The 18,495-nt window shown below is 41.6% G+C and overlaps 1 protein-coding gene across 2 annotated transcripts in view; it reads right to left on the bottom strand.

Annotated features, from left to right (window-relative positions):
- FAM149A (family with sequence similarity 149 member A) overlaps nucleotides 1-18,495 on the bottom strand; it is a 91,752-nt gene that overhangs the window by 56,340 nt on the left and 16,917 nt on the right. Inside the window, exon 1 of one of the 2 annotated variants that reach the window (XM_036764827.1) lies at nucleotides 4,769-5,406. The exons of the other annotated variant lie outside the window; for it this stretch is intronic. Within the exon in view, the coding sequence (XP_036620722.1) occupies nucleotides 4,769-4,902 (134 nt within the window). The 5' untranslated portion in view covers nucleotides 4,903-5,406. Of the gene's footprint in view, nucleotides 1-4,768; nucleotides 5,407-18,495 lie in introns of those variants that run through there. 2 annotated transcript variants of the gene reach the window in all.

Here is an 18,495-nt window from a genome sequence, read left to right as displayed (position 1 = left end):
AATCATTTAGTCACTTGGTACTCTAGGCAACCCTCCAAGACTATAAATTGCAAAAACTGTGCCAGCTTTTATTGGCTGGGGAACTTTGTTTCCTTACCTGGGAGTTTCCTATAGTAATAAAATTAAATATATACTCATACTAATAGCACATATTCCCATACTAATAAAATAATATCTCTATGTATGCTAAATCCTGAGGATATAAAGAAAAAGCAAAAACAGTCCCTACCCTCAAAGAGTTTACATTCCAGTGAGGGAGATGACAAGTATATTGAATCAGAATATACAAAGTAGGTACAAGTGAGAGAAATAATTATTTTTCTCCTATATTAATAGCCAATTATTGAATTAAAACTAAGACTTTTCCTCATTTTCCTTCTCCTCATTTAGAAATCAGCCCTGTAGCTTATTCAGGCAGCCTTTGAAGTGCAGGGCTCATAATAAGGTGAAATCTTGGGTGAAACTAACCAACTGGAAAACTCAAACTTGATCAAAAGGTAAAGAGATTTTAGTTTAGGTGAACTGGTGGATTCCAGCCCATCGTGTTTTAGCTACACAGGTTTGGGTAGAAGTAGATTTCCCCTTTTGTCTAGATTACCCTAGGCAGGGTGACATGGGTATAGATAAGTCTATTTGACCAAGACTGAGTGATCAGAGTTAGGTCTCCAAGACTCTCATTAAAATAAGCCCACCTCTCATTATAATATTCATTCTCTAATTGTCAATCAGAGTTGAGTGCCGTTGATGCCACTCTTCCAAGGGCATATAAGCATTGAGTGGGTTCCACGAGGGGTCTCTGGCATTGAAAAGTGCCACTGACCCCTTTTATTAACTATCCATTAGCATGATTAATAAAATGATTAATCATCCAGAAGCAACGTCTCTCAAACTTTCTATATGTCATACTAGGTAACCTTAGAGGCAAGAGCACCGGGAGCTAAGGGGGAGCCAGACAGGTCTCCTGGAGAAAATATCATCAGAAAGGAATTCTTCGCTTTTTCTTTTTCTTAATTTATTGCCTCCATGATGGAATTCACTGTCACCTAAGGCCATATCAGAGATGTTGTTGGGCAGCTAGGTGTGAAAGTGGATAGAGTGCCGAGCCTGGAGTCAGACAGCTATGAGTTGAAATCCAGCCTCAGATACTTACTATGACCCAGGGTAAATCACTTAGCCCTGCTTGCCTCAGTTTCTTCATTTGTAAAATGAGCTGGAGAAGGAAATGGCAAACCACTCCAGTATCTTTGCCAAGAAAACCCCAAAAGGCATCACAAAGGGTCAGACCCAGCTGAAAAATTGCTAAACAACACAGTGTTCCAGATAAAGCAGCAAAACTAAGATAAGAACACAGATTGATCTGACAGGAAATCATCCCACCTCACCTTTAATACTAACTCCAGTTGTTTTCAAGCTTTGAGACACCAGAGAGAAATAAATCCAAAGAGATTTATGATCTTCTTTGGAACCATGAGTGAAATATTTCCTCAAATGGAACTGCTCTGTGGTGTAGCAGATGGAGCACTGTACTTAGAGGCAGTGTTTAAATCCTGTGCCTCAGTTGACTCATTTGTAAAATGAGGGTATTGGACTCAATGGCTCCTAAGGTCCTTTCCAGTTCTAAATCTATGACTATAGCTATGTTTTCATCCACAAGTAATACCTGAATTAGTTAATTTGTCCTCCCCCCATATCTATAAAAACTTCAAATTACAAAGGAAGAAATATGGGATTGGAACAATAGGATATATTGTTAAAATTAAATCAATCAACTGGATTCTAACCACCCTGTATTTCCATGCTTTGTAGTAGAGTATTTATTGCAACCAGACTTTTGAACAGAACTTGAACAGAATAATCCAAACAATGTGTGCCCTAGCACACCTTGGTAGGGGAGAGGGAGAAGCTAGAAGCAGATAGAATAGGATTAGGCACTAAAAATTTCAGTGTGCTCCAATACCTTCCTTCCTAAGGATGAACTTTATTGGATAATGACATCTCTTCTAAATACAACCTGGTTTACACAACCCTATCTTTCTTCCCTTCCCTTTCAGTTCGTTTTGGCAATTGGAGCAGTTAATGAGTCATCCATCCACTATCACAGAGAACTCTCTCCTTCCTCCTTGTATACATAAGGAAGAAATCTCTTTTCTAGGCAGTTTCATTCTTAGAAAAAAAAAAAAGACAATTTGTCCAAACAAGATGGACTCAGTCCTTTCGTTACATTACATCTCTTCCAAGGGAAGTATTCCTAAGATAGATATGTATGCACAGGAAAACTGAAAGATTTGAGGAAGTAGATTCTTATTTCTATCCCAACTCCCAGCATTTTACATAGTATCATTAATATTTCATGAATAAATGAAGAGGATACTTTGCAGTCATCTCAAAAGTTACTATGAAGCAGCTTAAATCATCACCCTCACCACTACCAGCATTTACTAGAGTAAAATGCTTTAGAAATATTATTTTATCCTCACAATGACCCTGAGCGATAGGTGCTATTATAACCCCCATTTTAAGGATGGGGACGCTCTGAGGTTGTGACTTGACTATGGTCACATAGCTAATAAATGTCTTGAGTCTGGATCTGAACTCGGGTCCTCCTGGCTCCAGGTGAAGTAGTCTATCCATCTAGCTGCCTTTAAATTTACTTTTTACTGACACAGCCAGAATCTGTGTTGGTAATATGTTTAGATTGAGGGTCTGTGGCATTTAAAAAGGTTCAAGAGATGTAACTTCTGGGTAACTTGATTATTTTATTAATAAGCCAGCATTTTAATAAAAGGATCATGGTGGGCAGGCTCAGGGCTTATCTGTTCTTTCGGAGGAGGAATGTTTAAAAGGATGGCAATCAACTCTGATTGGTTAACAATTAATGAGAGAATGGATATTACAAGCAAGGGCTGGATGGGAACTTTGATTAAGTCATTTACTTCTTAGGTTAACCCCAGCCTTGGGCAACCTATTCAAAGAAATTATACCCCACCCAAACCTGAGCAGAAGTACCTGGGTGGAGTCTGAACAAGAAAGTTAGTCGGATTTCTTTATCAGAAATGTCCTTCCAGAAACTGAACTTTTAAAATCAGGACTTTAGAAAAAGCGGGAGAACTCTGGATCTCCCCAAATCATTGATTATTAACAATCATTTCTCTCAGGTCCCTGGAGGCAAGGACTGTCTTTTGCCACTTTCTGTATATCCAGTGCTTAGTGCAGTGCCTGGCACATAGTAGACACTTAATAAATGTTTATGGATTGATTGAGCCACAAATAGGCATCTGCCTGAAACCTTGCCCATTCATCATCGTAGGAATACAATTACTATGACATGACAGCATGACATAGCAGTGATAAATTTGGAGTCAGAGGATCTGGGTTTGAAACCTGACTCTTCCCCTCAGCAAATGGTTAACCTTGGACAAAGCACTCAAGAGATCTGTTTTCTCATCTGTAAAATAAGGGATTTGGAATATACGACCACTAAGGTACCTGCCAGTTCTAGATCTATGATCCAATAATTCTATGAACTTTAATGATCAAACACTTTCATTGTTACTCCTTTCTCAGGACTATTACTCTATATATAGCACAGTGGAAGGAACGTAGATTAATAACAGCTAGCATTTATGTAACACCTACTATGTGCCAGGTACTGTACTTTACAAATATTTCACATTATCCTCACAATAAGTGGTCTGAGGACAGATTCAAACTTAGGTCTTCCAGAAACCCAGTGTTCTAAATGCTGCACCTCTAAACTACCCAGAAGTTGGGAGAGCTAGGTTCTAAGGCCACGGCTGTGTAACTTTGGACTTCAACTTCCTTGTCTGTAAAACTTGGGGTTTGTTCCCTCAGTTTCCTTCCTCTGTAAAATGAGAGGAAGCATATATGCTATAAGGGAAAGAAAGAATGCTGGTTGTGGAGTTGGAGGACCTGAATTCAAATTCTGTTTCTACCATTTACTACTACCTGCTTACTACTTCCCAGGCTGGAGGAAGTCACTTTCTTCCACTCTTTGGGGTTCTATACCCTCATCTGTAAAATGAAATGTTTAGACGATCTTGAACGTCCCTAAATTCTAATCTGTGATTCTGATCAATCTGGACTAATCTCTGCTCCTATACATAGGAGATATCTGAAAACTGACGCTAAAAAAAAGGGGGGGGGGGATACTCTCTAATCCATAGCATTTTGAATTTAACTGAAAAATACAAATAAGAAGCAGCTGGTGCAGTGGATAAACGTTGGCTTCAGAGACAAGAAGATCTGGGTTCAGGTCCTACTTTGGATTCATCCCGGCTTTCCGTGCTCCTGAGAAAATCACTTAACCTCTTAGTTCCTCTGGGCAACGCTTCTGAAAAGGACTATAAAAATGGAGGGAAGGTGCAGATCTTCCTTAATACAGAGAGTTTTCCTAATGGGGAGTTCCCTATACCAATGAAATCGCAGGTCCAGTCCCGTCCACAATACAAATGCATTGTAAGGAAAGAATGTTATGCTCTGGGCGGATGGGAGAGATCTCAAACGGGAGGACCGCTATAATTGCAGAGATGACCCAAAGATGCTAGTCTGCATGGTTTTCTGTATTAAATACCTACGCGATGTATTGATGAGTATGAGTTTTGTAAACATAGAAATTCAAGCAACCCTTCCCCACCCCTCCAGAAACCCGAAGATTATATCTGCAGAGGAAGAAAATCCGAGAGGCCTCTAATCTCGTGCCCCGCCCCAGCACCAGGATAAACAGCTAAGGCTTGCCCTTTGGACTTACCCAATGACAATCAGTCCCTTTCTGCTGCTTTTGCTGCTGCTCCAGCTGCTGCTGGTCGCGGTGTCCCGGACCTGCCGGCCGCTGCTAGGGTGCAAGGCCCGGGAGCGGTGCCAGCCCCCACGGCCCCCATGCATGAAGCAGGCAGCTGGTGCCCCCAGCCCCGCTGGAGCTCAGGGTTTGCAGTCTCCTTGTCCCCCCTACCCCCACTCCGCCGCCGCCCCTTTTTCCAGGGCCTACGCCCCCTTGGGACGTGCGGCAGTCGCGGCAGTCCCTTGGGCGTCCAGGCCTGGCTAGCGCTGGGCATGGACCTCCACAGCCAGGTCCAAGGGAATGCGGCCGGGGTAGGGTCCACCGTCCCGTAGCACGGGCTGCCCGGAGTCCTGGAGCTGGTGAGCGCCGGCCATGGGCTCCTAAGGAACTCCCCCGAGGACCCTTCGCTCTTCGAAGCCGCCGCTCTTAATCCCGGGACAGCCCGGGTCTCCTCTCCCTGCCAGGTGGACGTGGGAAGGGGCCTGCACCCAGCCAGCCTCCAGCCCGCCGGCCAATGACCCGAATGCTCTTCCTGGATTGTCCTTGGGCAGCTCCGCAGCGTTCCCCAGGCTCCTTTGCCCCCAGTCTTAGCTGGGCTGGGGAAAGCTGACCTCTCTCTCCCTCACAGCCCACCCCACCCCACCCCACCCCCCACCCCCCACCTCTGGCTCCCACGCTCCCCCCGGGGCTCCCACGCTCCCCCCGGAGCTTCCACAACTAGCTGTAGTCTCCTTCCAGGGACACTCGAGTTGATGAAAACATCCGCCTGTCTTTCTCTCAGGGGCAAGAGCGAGGAGCCTCCCCTAAGCAGATGCCAGATTTCGTTGTCAAGTGACAGGCAGGCGTTCTGCAGCCGTCCAGCCCCAGGAGGCACAGTCAGACTGCCTGGCCCATCCCTGATCTCCCGAAATTCCCAGCAGACAGACTCCGGAACTCCTTTACCTCCGAGGACCAAGGCCTCGGTGGTACCAGCCCACTGCCCCGGCGTGGTGATAAACCACTCAATACCGGGTGGCAAAATGGAAAGCACAAAGAAGCAAACCCAGTCCAGCAGCCTCCTGCATCAGAGATCAAGCATCCCCCGCCCTCCAGTTTCCCCAGAAAGATGTTAATTCAGTCCCTCCCTCTGGATTTTCCTTCTCCGAATTAGTCTACTGCTTCTGCCTCACACCCAGCAAGAAAGTCAGATTAAAAGTGTGATAATTGGACCCCTCTGAGTCCTCAAGACCCTTTCAAGGGGTAATCAAGTTCGAAACTATTTTTAAAATAATACTCCTCCCTTTCCTCAACTACATATCTGTGTGAGGCCAGATTGTTCTCATATATTTCAAACAAAATCACCACAAGCCACTGAACTCAGAAGCAGATAGGAGAATCCAGTTAAGTCAGACATTTGGAAGATTTGTCAATCTTCTCACTATTTTTTTTTTTTTGCTTTGGAGAATAGAGGTTTTTTTTTTTCATTAAAAATATTGTTTATGTTAACATGTAATGGTCTTATTATTGTTAATTTTAAATGAATTCATAAATATTTTAGACTTTATCAGGTTTAATTCTGAGATACTAAATTTCTATAGATATAAATCACGCAAACAAAAGTCTTACAGGATTCTTAAATTTTAAGAGTATAAAGGGGTCCTGAAACCAGCAATTCTGCAAACTGCTGATCTAACCTATTTTTTTAAATGAGGAAACTGAGGCCAGAAGGAGAGGTTATATATTCTTAGGATTGTAGATTTCATGGTGGAAGAGACCTTACAAACCATTTTGTTCAATGCCTTCGTTGCATAGTTGACAAAACTGAGACTCAGAGAGAATTGAATGACTTTCTAAGGTCAGTCAGTGGTGGAACTGGAACTGGAAGCCAAGTCCCGTGTCCTGGACAAAAGGTTTGAGTCTCCGCTCCAGCTCAGTTGACACTAGTTTGCCTCCCCTTCCTTGTACTCATCACATATCTTCCTCCCCACCTCCACCTCTAATAACTTGTGTCTTAATGTCAAGTACCTATGTCCGTTCAAGTGTTTGAATCAAAATGTGAATTCTGGGAATGATCCAATTACATCTGGACCTAACCAAGTTGGATTGAACTGATTTTTTTTTTGTCAGAAGGTAAAAGTCAAGAGTGAGACCACATCATTGGGTAAGATATATTCGAATGCCATGGACCACAGTGCAACGACAGCACCATTTATTATCTGGGCTACAGCCTGGGTTCCAATGCAAAAGAAAACTGCCCCGCAATCGGGCCTCCTTTCACTTTGCATGTCCAGTCACAGGATGGCTCTGGAAGCCTTCTCAGTAGTGTACATCCATTCCAGAGTGAACCCCAGCATGTGCTTCAGTCACAATGCAAAGGTAGGACTATTTTCCTTAGCTCCCCAATCAATGCCTTCTCTGTCCACATTCGTATCCGTAACATCAGTTATCCACATTCATAAGAAGCAGAAAAGTAATGGACAGAGCATTCAGACCCTGGTTCAAGTCCTGCCTTGGACATTTATAAGCTGTATCAACTTTTGAAAATCACTTAACCTCCCTGGTCCTCAAGCATCCTCATCTGCCAAATGATGGGGTTGGACTAGATGACCTTTAAGATCCCTCCCAATTTGAGATCTATAATCCTATTATCCTACACTCCCTTAACCTCCAAATCAACCACTCAAAAAACATTTATTAAGCACCTACTGTTTGCTGGGCACTTTATTAGGTGCTACAGATATAAGTAGAAAAATGTTTAGTGATCCCCACTCTCAAGGGGCATACATTCCAACCCCAAAAGTTCTGTTCTTCCTGCCTCTAAAGTATTTCTCCCCCTTTGCCCTCATCACCATCCTATTGACAGATATCTTCCTTTCATTCATATGTTATACACACACGCAATAACTATAGTACTTTAATAATAACAAATTGAATAAATGTAGCACTTTAAGGTCCCAAAGCACTTTACACACGTTATGTCATTTGATCCTCATAACCACCATGGGAGGCAGGTTTTATTATTTATTATCATCCTCATTTTACAAATGGAGAAACTGAGGCAGAGATTGGCAAGTGAATTGTCCAGGGTCACACAGCTCAGTAAATTCTAGTATTCCTGAATCCCAAGTCTAGAGTTCCACCCTCTACACAACCTAGCTACCTAATATATGTCCTAGTATCCATCTCCTGCTCAGATTCCAAAAGTTTTTGATAGTTCCCTAATTATAAAAGTTCAAACTCTTCATTTTGTCATTCAAGACCCTTGACAGTCTGGCACTACCTTCCTCTCCTGCCACTGTCTGCTACAGATCACATGTGTATGCAGTACTGAAGACCACCACTAGGTGTCCACCTTTCCTTTCTGGAGGAGGCACTTTTGTTTATAGGTCTTAGGTTTTTAAAAAAACAAATGGTACTGAGTCAATTGGTTCCCAGCCTGGTGTTCTTTCCACTATTCCATGTGTATGGGGCTAGATGGTATTAGAATATTCATTATACTTACGTATTTCTGCCTTGTTATCCATTCATTGTGTTTAAAATTTTAAAATATCATTTTCCCCATTATTAACTTCTATGAATTTCTAGCTCTGTTTCTTGTTCAGTCAGTCAACAATTATTTATGAAGCATTTGTTACAAAATGTATCTGGAGATACAAAAAAAAAAGACAACGCAAAGGGAGACCAGGGGAAGGGAAAGGGAGGAGAAGAGAGGGGAGGGATTACATATGTCATATTTTGTGTATATTACACAATGTAATATACACTACTAGTATAGTCTATATAATGTATATTGTGCCATGTATATTGTTATAATAATATAATATACAATATAATTATATAATATTTGCATTATGTAAATGTTATAAGTATATTATATCAGTAAGATAGTCACTTCTGAGAGACAGAAGACAAGAAATGAATCATCAAGAAAAGCTGAGCTTAGACAGTGGCTGGAAAGCAGGGATTCGCTTAAGCTCTCCCCCAAATTCTTCCAAACACCTGTAAAAAATGGCTCAACAAATTCTAGAGCTGCAGAACCCACGAAATAGCAGAGGGAAGCTGGTCTCCAGCCCAGGACAGCCTGGATGGTCTCTGGGAAAGGTCTGTTATACAGTGCTGGGAGCATAGCACAGACCAGCGTGGGCCATACCAGGACAGACCAGGCACTGAGGAGATAGGGCGAAGCGGGTCATAGGGCCGCAAATCACTGAGCTGTGGCAGTTACCAGACTTCTCAACCCACAAATAACAAAGACAACTGAGCAGGTTAGCTGGATCAGGGTGAGAGTGGTCAGGCCCCAGCCCCAGCATGGCGGAAGTGGCAGGCAGCAGGCTGCTTTCAGAGCTCCAGAGTCAGCTGCTTCCAGAGTCCCTGGCCCACACAGTGGGAGGAATGAAACGGCAGATCAGAGCGGGAGTGCAGAAAGGGTTTTGCTGGTGCTAAGGCAGGGTTCTCTTGCTTTACCTTACTTGGATCTGCTGTCCTGGTTGGCAATTCTTGGGGGAGAAGGAGGGGTGGCATGGCAGAGCTTGCTGTAACAGTGGAGTAGAACAGCAGCACAGCCCCTAATACTTGGGACAACTCTACAAGCAGTCATATACTGAACAAAAAGCTCAGGGGTCAAGTAGTTGACTGGGAACACGAACAGGCAGCGAAAAAGGATGCAGACTATTGAATCATTTTTGGTGACAAAGAAGATCAAAACATACAGCCAGAAGAAGACAACAAAGTCAAAAAGCCCATATCAAAAGCCTCCAAGAAAAATGTGGTCTCAGGCCATGGAAGAGCTCAAAAAGGATTTGGAAAAGCAAGTTAGAGAAGTAGAGGAAAAATTGGGAAGAGAAATGAGAAGGATGCGAGAAAACCATGAAAAACAAGTCAACAACTTGTTAAAGGAGACCCAAAAAAATACTGAAGAAAATAACACCTTAAAAATAGACTAACCCAAACGGCAAAAGATCTCCAAAAAGCCAATGAGAAGAAGAATGCCTTAAAAGGCAGAATTAGCCAAATGGAAAGGGAGGTCCAAAAGACCACTGAAGAAAATACTACCTTAAAAATTAGATTTGAGCAAGTGGAAGCTAGTGATTTTATGAGAAATCAAGAAATTATAAAACAGAACCAAAGGAATAAAAAAATGGAAGACGATGTGAAATATCTCATTGGAAAAACGACTGACCTGGAGAACAGATCTAGGAGAGATAATTTACAAATTATTGGACTACCTGAAAGCCATGATCAAAAAAAGGAGCCTAGACATCATCTTTCAAGAAATTATCAAGGAAAACTGCCTTGACATTCTAGAAGCAGAGGGCAAAATAGGAATTGAAAGAATCCACCAATTGCCTCTTGAAAAAGATCCCAAAAAGAAAACTCCTAGGAATATTGTCACCATATTCCAGAGTTCCCAGGTTAAGGAGAATATACTGCAAGCAGCCAGAAAGAAACGATTTGAGTATTGTGGAAACACAATCAGGATAACCCAAGATCTAGCAGCTTCTACATTAAGGGATTGAAGGGCTTGGAATATGATATTCTGGAAGTCAAAGGAGCTAGGATTAAAACCAAGAATCACCTACCCAGCAAAACTGAGTATAATGCTCCAAGGCAAAATATGGATTTTCAAGAAAATAGAGGACTTTCAAGCTTTCTCAATAAAAAGACCAGAGCTGAATAGAAACTTTGACTTTCAAATACAAGAAACAAGAGAAGCATGAAAAGATAAACAAGAAAAAAATTAAAAGGGATTTACTAAAGTGGAACTATTTTGTTAACATTCCTACATGGAAAGATGATGTGTGTAATTCATGAGACCTTTCTCAGTATTAGGGTAGTTGAAGGGAATATACATATATATAGACAGAGGGCACAGGATGAGTTGAATATGAAGAGATGATATCTAAAAAATAAAATGAAATTAAAGATGAGAGAGGAATAAGGGAGAGATAGAATGGGGCAAATTATCTCACATAAAAGTGGCAAGAAAAGATAGTTCTATTGGAAGGAAAGAGGGGGCAGGTGAAAGGGAATGAGTGAATCTTGCTCTCCTCGGGTTTGACTTGAGGAAGGAATAACATATACACTCAATTGGGTATCTTACTCCACAAAAAAGTAGGGGGAAAGAAGATAAAAAAGGGGGGATGATAGAAGGGAGGGCAGATAGGGGGAGGAGGTAATCAAAAGCAAACACTTTTGAAAAGGCACAGGGTCAAGGGAGATAATTGAATAAAGGGGGACAGGATAGGATGGAGGGAAATATAGTCTTTCACAACATGATTATTGTGGAAGTGTTTTGCATAATGATACATGTGTGGCCAATGTTGAATTGCTTGCCTTCTTGGGGAGGGTGGGTGGGAAGGGGAGAGGGGAGAGAATTTGGAACTCAAAGTTTTAAAAGCAGATGCTCAAAAAAAAGTTGTTTTTGCATGCAACTGGGAAATAAGATATACAGGCAATGGGACACAGAAATCTATCTTTCCCTAAGAGAAAGTAAGGGATAAAGAGATGGGGGGAGAGTGGGCTGACAGAAGGGAGGATCGACTGGTGAATGGAGCAATCAGAATATATGCCAGCTTGGAGTGGGGGGGAGCATAGAAATGGGGAGAAAATTTGTAACTCAAAATCCTGTGGAAATCAATGTTGAAAACTAAAAATATTAAACAATAAAATGTGAAAGAATAAAAAGAAAAATGAACAAAAGAAAAGCTGAGCTTACAGGAATAAGGAAGTAATCATTCCTCTGCATTCTGCCTCCATCAGGCCATATCTGGAGTATTGTGCCCAGTATGGGCACCACAGTTAGATAAGCATTGATAAATTGGAGTATTCTAACTTCATCACCTTCTCTCTCCCATCATCTGCAAGCAAGTTCCTAGTTTATTTCATTCTGGCTTTCTCTGATCACATCGCTTTTGCTAAAGGATATCCTTGACTCACATATGTGATGGGGCCATCCAAAACGACTTATGGACTAGCCAGAGTATGAAGATGATGAGAGAATGTGGAAGCCAACATATAATGTGCATGCCCCAGAATTGCTGTCAACTTTTTCCTAACACAAGTCTACTAAGTCGTGTCTTTGATGTCTAAGTTCTTATTTTATAGGGAGGGATAATCCAGCAGCCTCAGCAGATTCTACCCATAATAATGCCAACACATCAGTGCCAGTTGGGTCCACAGAAACACAAACAACTTTAATAAAAAGCAAAATTTTGAAGAATTTAATTATCAGGTAGCTAAGACCTGATATTCCATTCATTTTTCATTTTTAATTCTAGTATGGACTTCCCAGGCTCTGACTATCTGCCCAGTGACTGCTCTTCTTGCCTATCTCAACCCATTAATTTGTAGATATCTTAGTACCATGCTAGCCTGACCTTTTAGTTTATACTCATATGCTCAATCTCCTTCCCATTCAAGCTCCATCTCCTTAGCCCCTCTGTCCAGGGATTCATCTAAATGCTGACATTCATTGTCCCTGTTTCATGTAGGATGTAACAGTGGCTGAGCCATCTCCAGTCGTCCTGATCTATATCTGGCCACTGGACCCAGATGGCCCTGGAGGAGACTGGTGACTTTGCACAGCCCTCCCTCACTTCAATCTAATTCACTCACAAGTCATAGCATCACCTTCCTGATGTCATGGTCCTGTTTGAGACCAAAGGACAAATCACAATTACAACTACACTTACAAGTCATGGCATCACCTTCCTGATGCCATGGTCCTCTTTGAGACCAAAGGAGAAACAACAACATTTACATGATTGATCACCATCTTCACCATCATCATCGTCATCATTGCTAACATTTATATCATACTTTCAGATTTGCAAAGTGCTTTACCTATGTTCTCACTTGACAACTACCCTGGGAGAGAAGTGCTATTATCATCCTTATTTTACAGATGAAGAAACTAGTCTGAGAGAAGTGACTTGTTCAGGGTCACATAGGTAGCAAGTGTCTGAGGTAGGATTTGAATCCAAGTGTTCCTTACTCCAAGTCCAATGTTCTATCCACTGTGCAGCCTAGCTGCCTATCAGTAGCAGAGCAAAAACTGGTAATTAGTCTCTAATTCTTCTGGTCCTATCATCAGCAAAATCATCACCCCCTCCCCATATCAAACCTTCATTCTATTCTTTAAAAAAAAAAATACCTAGCCTACAAACTTCTACTACAACGTGGGCCAGCCCCACAGCTGCCTATGGCCAATCTCCTTACTTTTGTTGTTGTCGTTCAGTCATTTCAATCATGTCTGACTCTTTGTGACTCCTTTGGGATTTTCTTGGCAAAGATACTGGGCTGGTTTGCCATTTCCTTCTCCAGATCATTTTACAGATGAGAAAGCTAAGGCAAACAGGGTTAAATGACTTTCACAGGGTCACACAGCTAGTGAGTGTCTCAGGAGAAATTTGAACTCAGGTCTTCCTGACATTCTATTCCATCCTTCTTACTACAGATGTTCTTTAAGCTTAAGGTTATTATACATTTTGTTGATGTTTGTCCCTCTCTCTGGATTCGAGCTTCCTCTTGTTTTTTATTAATAGCTGTAAGTCTTTGTTACCCTTTTCCAAGGACTATCCTGGGCAGGGTCGAGGAAACTTTCAGAGGAAACCCTCCTTTTAATACCACAATGAAAACCACAAGCCAGTCACAATATGGGTTATGTATAGAACTGACTGACCTGGAAGGAGAACACAATAGACCTCTCTCTTTCATGCCTTAGAGTACATAGAACAGAGTAGAGAGTTCAGACTCAGTTGGCTTGTGTCTTTTTGCTTTTTGTCTTACAAAGTAAACTCGTTCAAATCAGGAATTGTGTTGTTTTTCCTTTTCTCTAATTCCACTGACTTATTCCTATTTCAAGCATAGGATGTTTCCAGGGGGAAAAAAAAGTAACTTGAATGAGAAAAAAAGTTAATCTTTTCAGAAAAAAAAAATTTAATTGAAAGGCCAGGAACCATAGAGACTCTGGAGTTCATCAAAATGACTGGATCTTTGCCAAATCTGTGCATTATAGGTACACATAGTCATAGACCAAGACCTTTCACATAGGAATGCCTGATAAATATTTGTTATATAATCAAAAAAGGAACGATCACTGTATATTCATTAATTAGCTAATTTAGAGCATGAACACGCTGAAAATTATGAATTAAATTGTGAAAATTGTGAATAGATAAGAAATCGTCTTTCTCAGTAGCAGCTAAATTCTCCATAAAACCAAAGAATACCTCAAATGGTGTTTTATCTTTCTTTTCAGGAGGATAACCAGACCATAGATAAAAAAGGGCACCTATCATCTCGTACAACCTGATCTTTTTACAAATTAGGAAACTGAGGCCCGAGATCACAAAGGTAAGAGGTAGCAGAACTGAGGTTTGAACCAGGGTTTCCTGTTTTCGGATTCATGTTTTTTGTTTGCTAAACCTTGTTCCAATTTAGTGGCTCATAACCTCCTTTGGGGTTTGCAATGGATCGTCCAAGGCAGGGCCAGAGAGCTTGAGGCCCCAAGGCCACATGTGACCTTCTAGGTCCTTGGATTCGGCCTTCTGACTGAATCCAAGTTTGACAGAACAAATCCTTTCATTAAGGGGATTTGTTCTGTGAAGTTTGGATTCAGTTAAAGGGCCACACTTGAGAACCTAGAGGGTTACATGTGGCCTTGAGGCCACAGGTTCCCCACCCCTGGTCCAAGGGGTTCACAATAAAAATTCTTTAATGGTGCCATCAGCAGTAAATTACTATAAAGAAAATTATGAATAGTATATTAAATTGCCCTATGGATTTACAAACTTTTTTTGTTGTTGTTGGAAGGTGTTTGTGGAGCAAAAAAACATTCAAAACCCCATGCTGCCTTGAGAAGCTGCAGGAGCCTTCAATTATCTAAGCAAACAAATGTTAACCTCCACTCCATCCCCCTTTCTGTTAAATGAGTTCCACTGGGTTGAAACAATAGATGTTTAACATTTTGTATTTATATTAGTTATTACAGAAGGTACAGAGGTTATTATAATCTGTATTGAGGGAGGGAGGCCACCTGGAAAGTCACAGATGTTAAATTAGAATGTAAGCTCCTTGAGGGCAAGAACAGTCTTCCTTTTTATTTGTATTTGAATTCCCAGCTCTTAGCATGGTGCCAGCCATATTGGAAGCAATTAATAGATACTTGTTGATTTAACTTTCAAAGTATCAATGGCCTTTTCTCAGTTTTAATTCTCCTTGACCTCTCTGCAACTTTTGACAATGTCGATCCCTCTCTCCTCCTCAATATTCTCTTCTCTAGGATTCTAAACACCCCTCTCTCCTGGTTTTCCTCCTATGGCCACTCCTTCTTTTTCGCCGTTGCTGGATCCTCTTCCAGATCACACTCTCTGACTATAGGTGTCCCCGGGGACTCTGCCCTGGACCCTCTTCTGTTTTCCACCTATGTGACTTCCCTTGGGGTTCTCATCAACTCCCTTCTCTATTTTGGTGATTCTCAAGTCTCCCTTTTGAGGCGGCTGCTAACATCATTCCCATTTTACAGAAAAAGAAATAAGTTAAGAGGTTAAATGACTTGCCCAGAGTCACAAAACTAATGTCTAAGGTGGAACTTGAACACAGATCTTCCTTACCTGTCCTCCTCCATGATCAGGATCGTTGCAAATATTTTGTTTGGAGACCAAGTTTACACTTACATTAGCACCTCTTAAATATGGCCGTCAGTGATGCCTAGAGGTAGCTAGGTGTTGCAATGGACAGAACCCTGGACCTCGAGTCAGGAAGACCTGAGTTCAAATTTGACCTCAGAGACTTACTAGCTGGATAACCCTGGCATGTCAATTAACCTCCTTCTGCCTCAAGTTTCCTCAACCATAAGATGGGGATAATAATAACATCTATATCCCAGGGTTGTTGTGAGGATTAAGTAGGATAATATTTGTAAAGTGTTCAGCACAGCCCTAGTGGGCTTTTAATAAATGCATGTTCCCTTCCCTTCCTATTCTATGGAGGCAGAGAGAGATTAAATTGCCCAACCTTGATTTACTTTTCCTGTGTAAGTTATTGTATCCCCTCCCCTCCCCTCTGTAATGTTAATGGGTTAGGAAGATCTTCCCCATCCATTAATAGGCCTACGTGACCTGCTCTGGGCTCTGGCCAAACTCATAGTTGTGATACATCCTGAGTCACATAAAGCCTATTGGGGGAGGAACTTGCCTAAGAGGAATTTGCTTAAAGGAGAAGCTTGCTTAGGGAAGGTTTGCTTGGAGGAAAGGTTTCACACTTTTTGCTAATTTCTAATTAGGCACTGAGTCACCAGGGTTGTGATGCCTTCTAGCTCTGAGAAGTGTATATATACTCTGAGTTGGTAGTTTGCTTTGGGAGTTCCCTTATGAGAAGGATCTTGTGATTCCCTGGTGGAGACTCTGAGTAGCCATATGTTCAGAGCTCCCTGACTGCTCAGATGTAAAGGCTCTCCAGATCCAGTGGTGTATATAAAACATATAGCAATATTGCTTTGATTCAGGCAGTCAGAGCCCTGTCTGTTGGTCTTTATGCTAATTTCTCTTCTTATATTTTCTCTGTATTTTCTCTACTTGTACTTCCTCTGTCATTCAGGGTGCTCACCTCTGAACTAGTGAATATAATTAAAAGAAGATTATTGACCCCCTTTAAAGCTATCTTTCCTGGTAAAGCAGATTAAAGGACCTGTGCTAGCAGGCCACCATGGGCATACCAGGATGCTTGCCTCTATACCCTCCAGCCTCAGATACTCATTCAAATTGACCATTGACAAAGCTAAAGAATGAGGAACTTAGCTACTGTTGCCAAGAAAAACAGATAATTTGAAACAAAACTTGTAGTCAAGAGACTACTAGGGAGGATGTTTATTAAAAAGCTTTAAGTAGAGATGCTATTGTCTAGAGTCATATTTTAAATTCTTGTAAACAGACTTTCTTTAACCCTTCCCAAAGTTGGTTGGTTGGTTGTTGTCCTTCATTCTTGAAGAGGACCAGAATGACATCACTATGTTGGAGTCAAAGTACGGTGTGTCCAACTGGCTGATCAGATTAATATGAGGTCAGAGGGCTCTACCATAGGTCGAGCACCAATAGTTCATATGAACATTTGGAGTGGAGATGTCTCTAAGCTTGCACATCTCCCGTTTCTTTTGAGCTACTACAATTCCACTTTGATCATGGAATACGGTAGCACCTTCTTTGATACAGGCATGCTATGCTGGGCGGTCCTTTGCCAGTTATCCCCCATATCTCACAATAGATTCCAAAGTTCTTCAGACAGGCCTTGAGAGTGTCCTTCTAATGCTTCTTTTGACCATCATGTGAGCACTTGCCTCATCTGAATTCTCCATAAAATAGTCTTTTAGGCAAGTGTACGTTTGGCATTTGACAATGTGGCCAGCCCATCGGAGTTGCACTCTCTGAAGCAGAGTTTGAATACTTGGCAGTTTAGCTTGAGAAAGGACCTCAGTGTCTGGTACCTTTTCTTGCCAAGTGATCTTCAGAATCTCCCTAAGACATTCAAATGGAAGCAATTCAGTTTCCCAACATGGCACTGATATACTTAAAGTCCAGGTTTCATAAGCATGCAACAATGAAATCAGCACAACAGCTCTGTAGACCTTCAACATGGTAGACAGTCTAATACCTTTTCTCTCTAACTCCTTTGGAGCCTCCCAAACACTGAGCTAGCTCTGGCAATGTGCGTGCCAACTTCATTATCAATGTGTACATCCCTGGAAAGTACACTACCAAGGTAAGTGAATTTATCCACAACATTCATCACTTCTCCATTTGCTGTAACTGATGGTGTAGTGCTGGTTGATGGAGAACCTACATTTTCTTGGCGCTAATTGTTATGCCAAATTTAGCATAAGCAGCAGAGAATCGATCCATACTTTGCCGCATCTCAGCCTCTGAGGCTGCATTGCGTGCACAATTATCTGTGAACAGAAAGTCATGCACCAACTCTCCTTCCACTTTAGTCTTAGCTCACTGCATTTGGAGAAATCACAGGGGTCAGCCCTGGGGATGAGCCTCACCCTGGGGAAACTACCTTCATGATCGTGGAATCGCCCTTGCCAGGTAAGTCCCAAGGAATAGAACAATGAATAGAGTGCTGAATCGAGTCAAAGGATGGGGGTCTGAATCTTGGCCATGCTACTTGCTGCCTGTGGGATCATAGGTAATTCATTTAATCTCATGGGCTGCAGTTTTCTCATCTGTAAGTACATGACCTCTCAGGTCCCTTCCTGCTCAAAAAGTATTATCCTCCCCAGAAAGAAGTCTAGAAAATTCATCTGGTCTTGGCTACCTATTAATAATAATAATTAATATTTGCATGAAGTTTACAAAGCATTTATATGCACTAACTCATTTAAACCTTTCAACAAACTGATCAGGTTTCAATCCTATATTACAGGTAGTATTACTTCCATTTTACAGATAAAGAAACTGAGTCTTGTTGGTTAAATAGTTAAAAGCCAGTGAAGTTAAACGGATTGCTTACGATCACATAGATAGAAAATTTTGTCAGTGGGACATGAAACCTTCAAAACTCAATATGCTGTCCACTCTGTCCTACTGATTCTCAACTTGTACCACACTAACTGGGGTGTGTGTGTATGTGTATACACATCTATATCTATCTACCTGTATGTAATATACAAATACACATATATACATGTATATGTATATAGAGACAATACGATATATGCA

The sequence above is a fragment of the Trichosurus vulpecula genome, chromosome 6 (assembly GCF_011100635.1).
Source record: "Trichosurus vulpecula isolate mTriVul1 chromosome 6, mTriVul1.pri, whole genome shotgun sequence".
NCBI classification, from domain to species: Eukaryota; Metazoa; Chordata; class Mammalia; order Diprotodontia; family Phalangeridae; genus Trichosurus; species Trichosurus vulpecula.
This window is presented reverse-complemented; position numbering and strand designations above follow the sequence as displayed.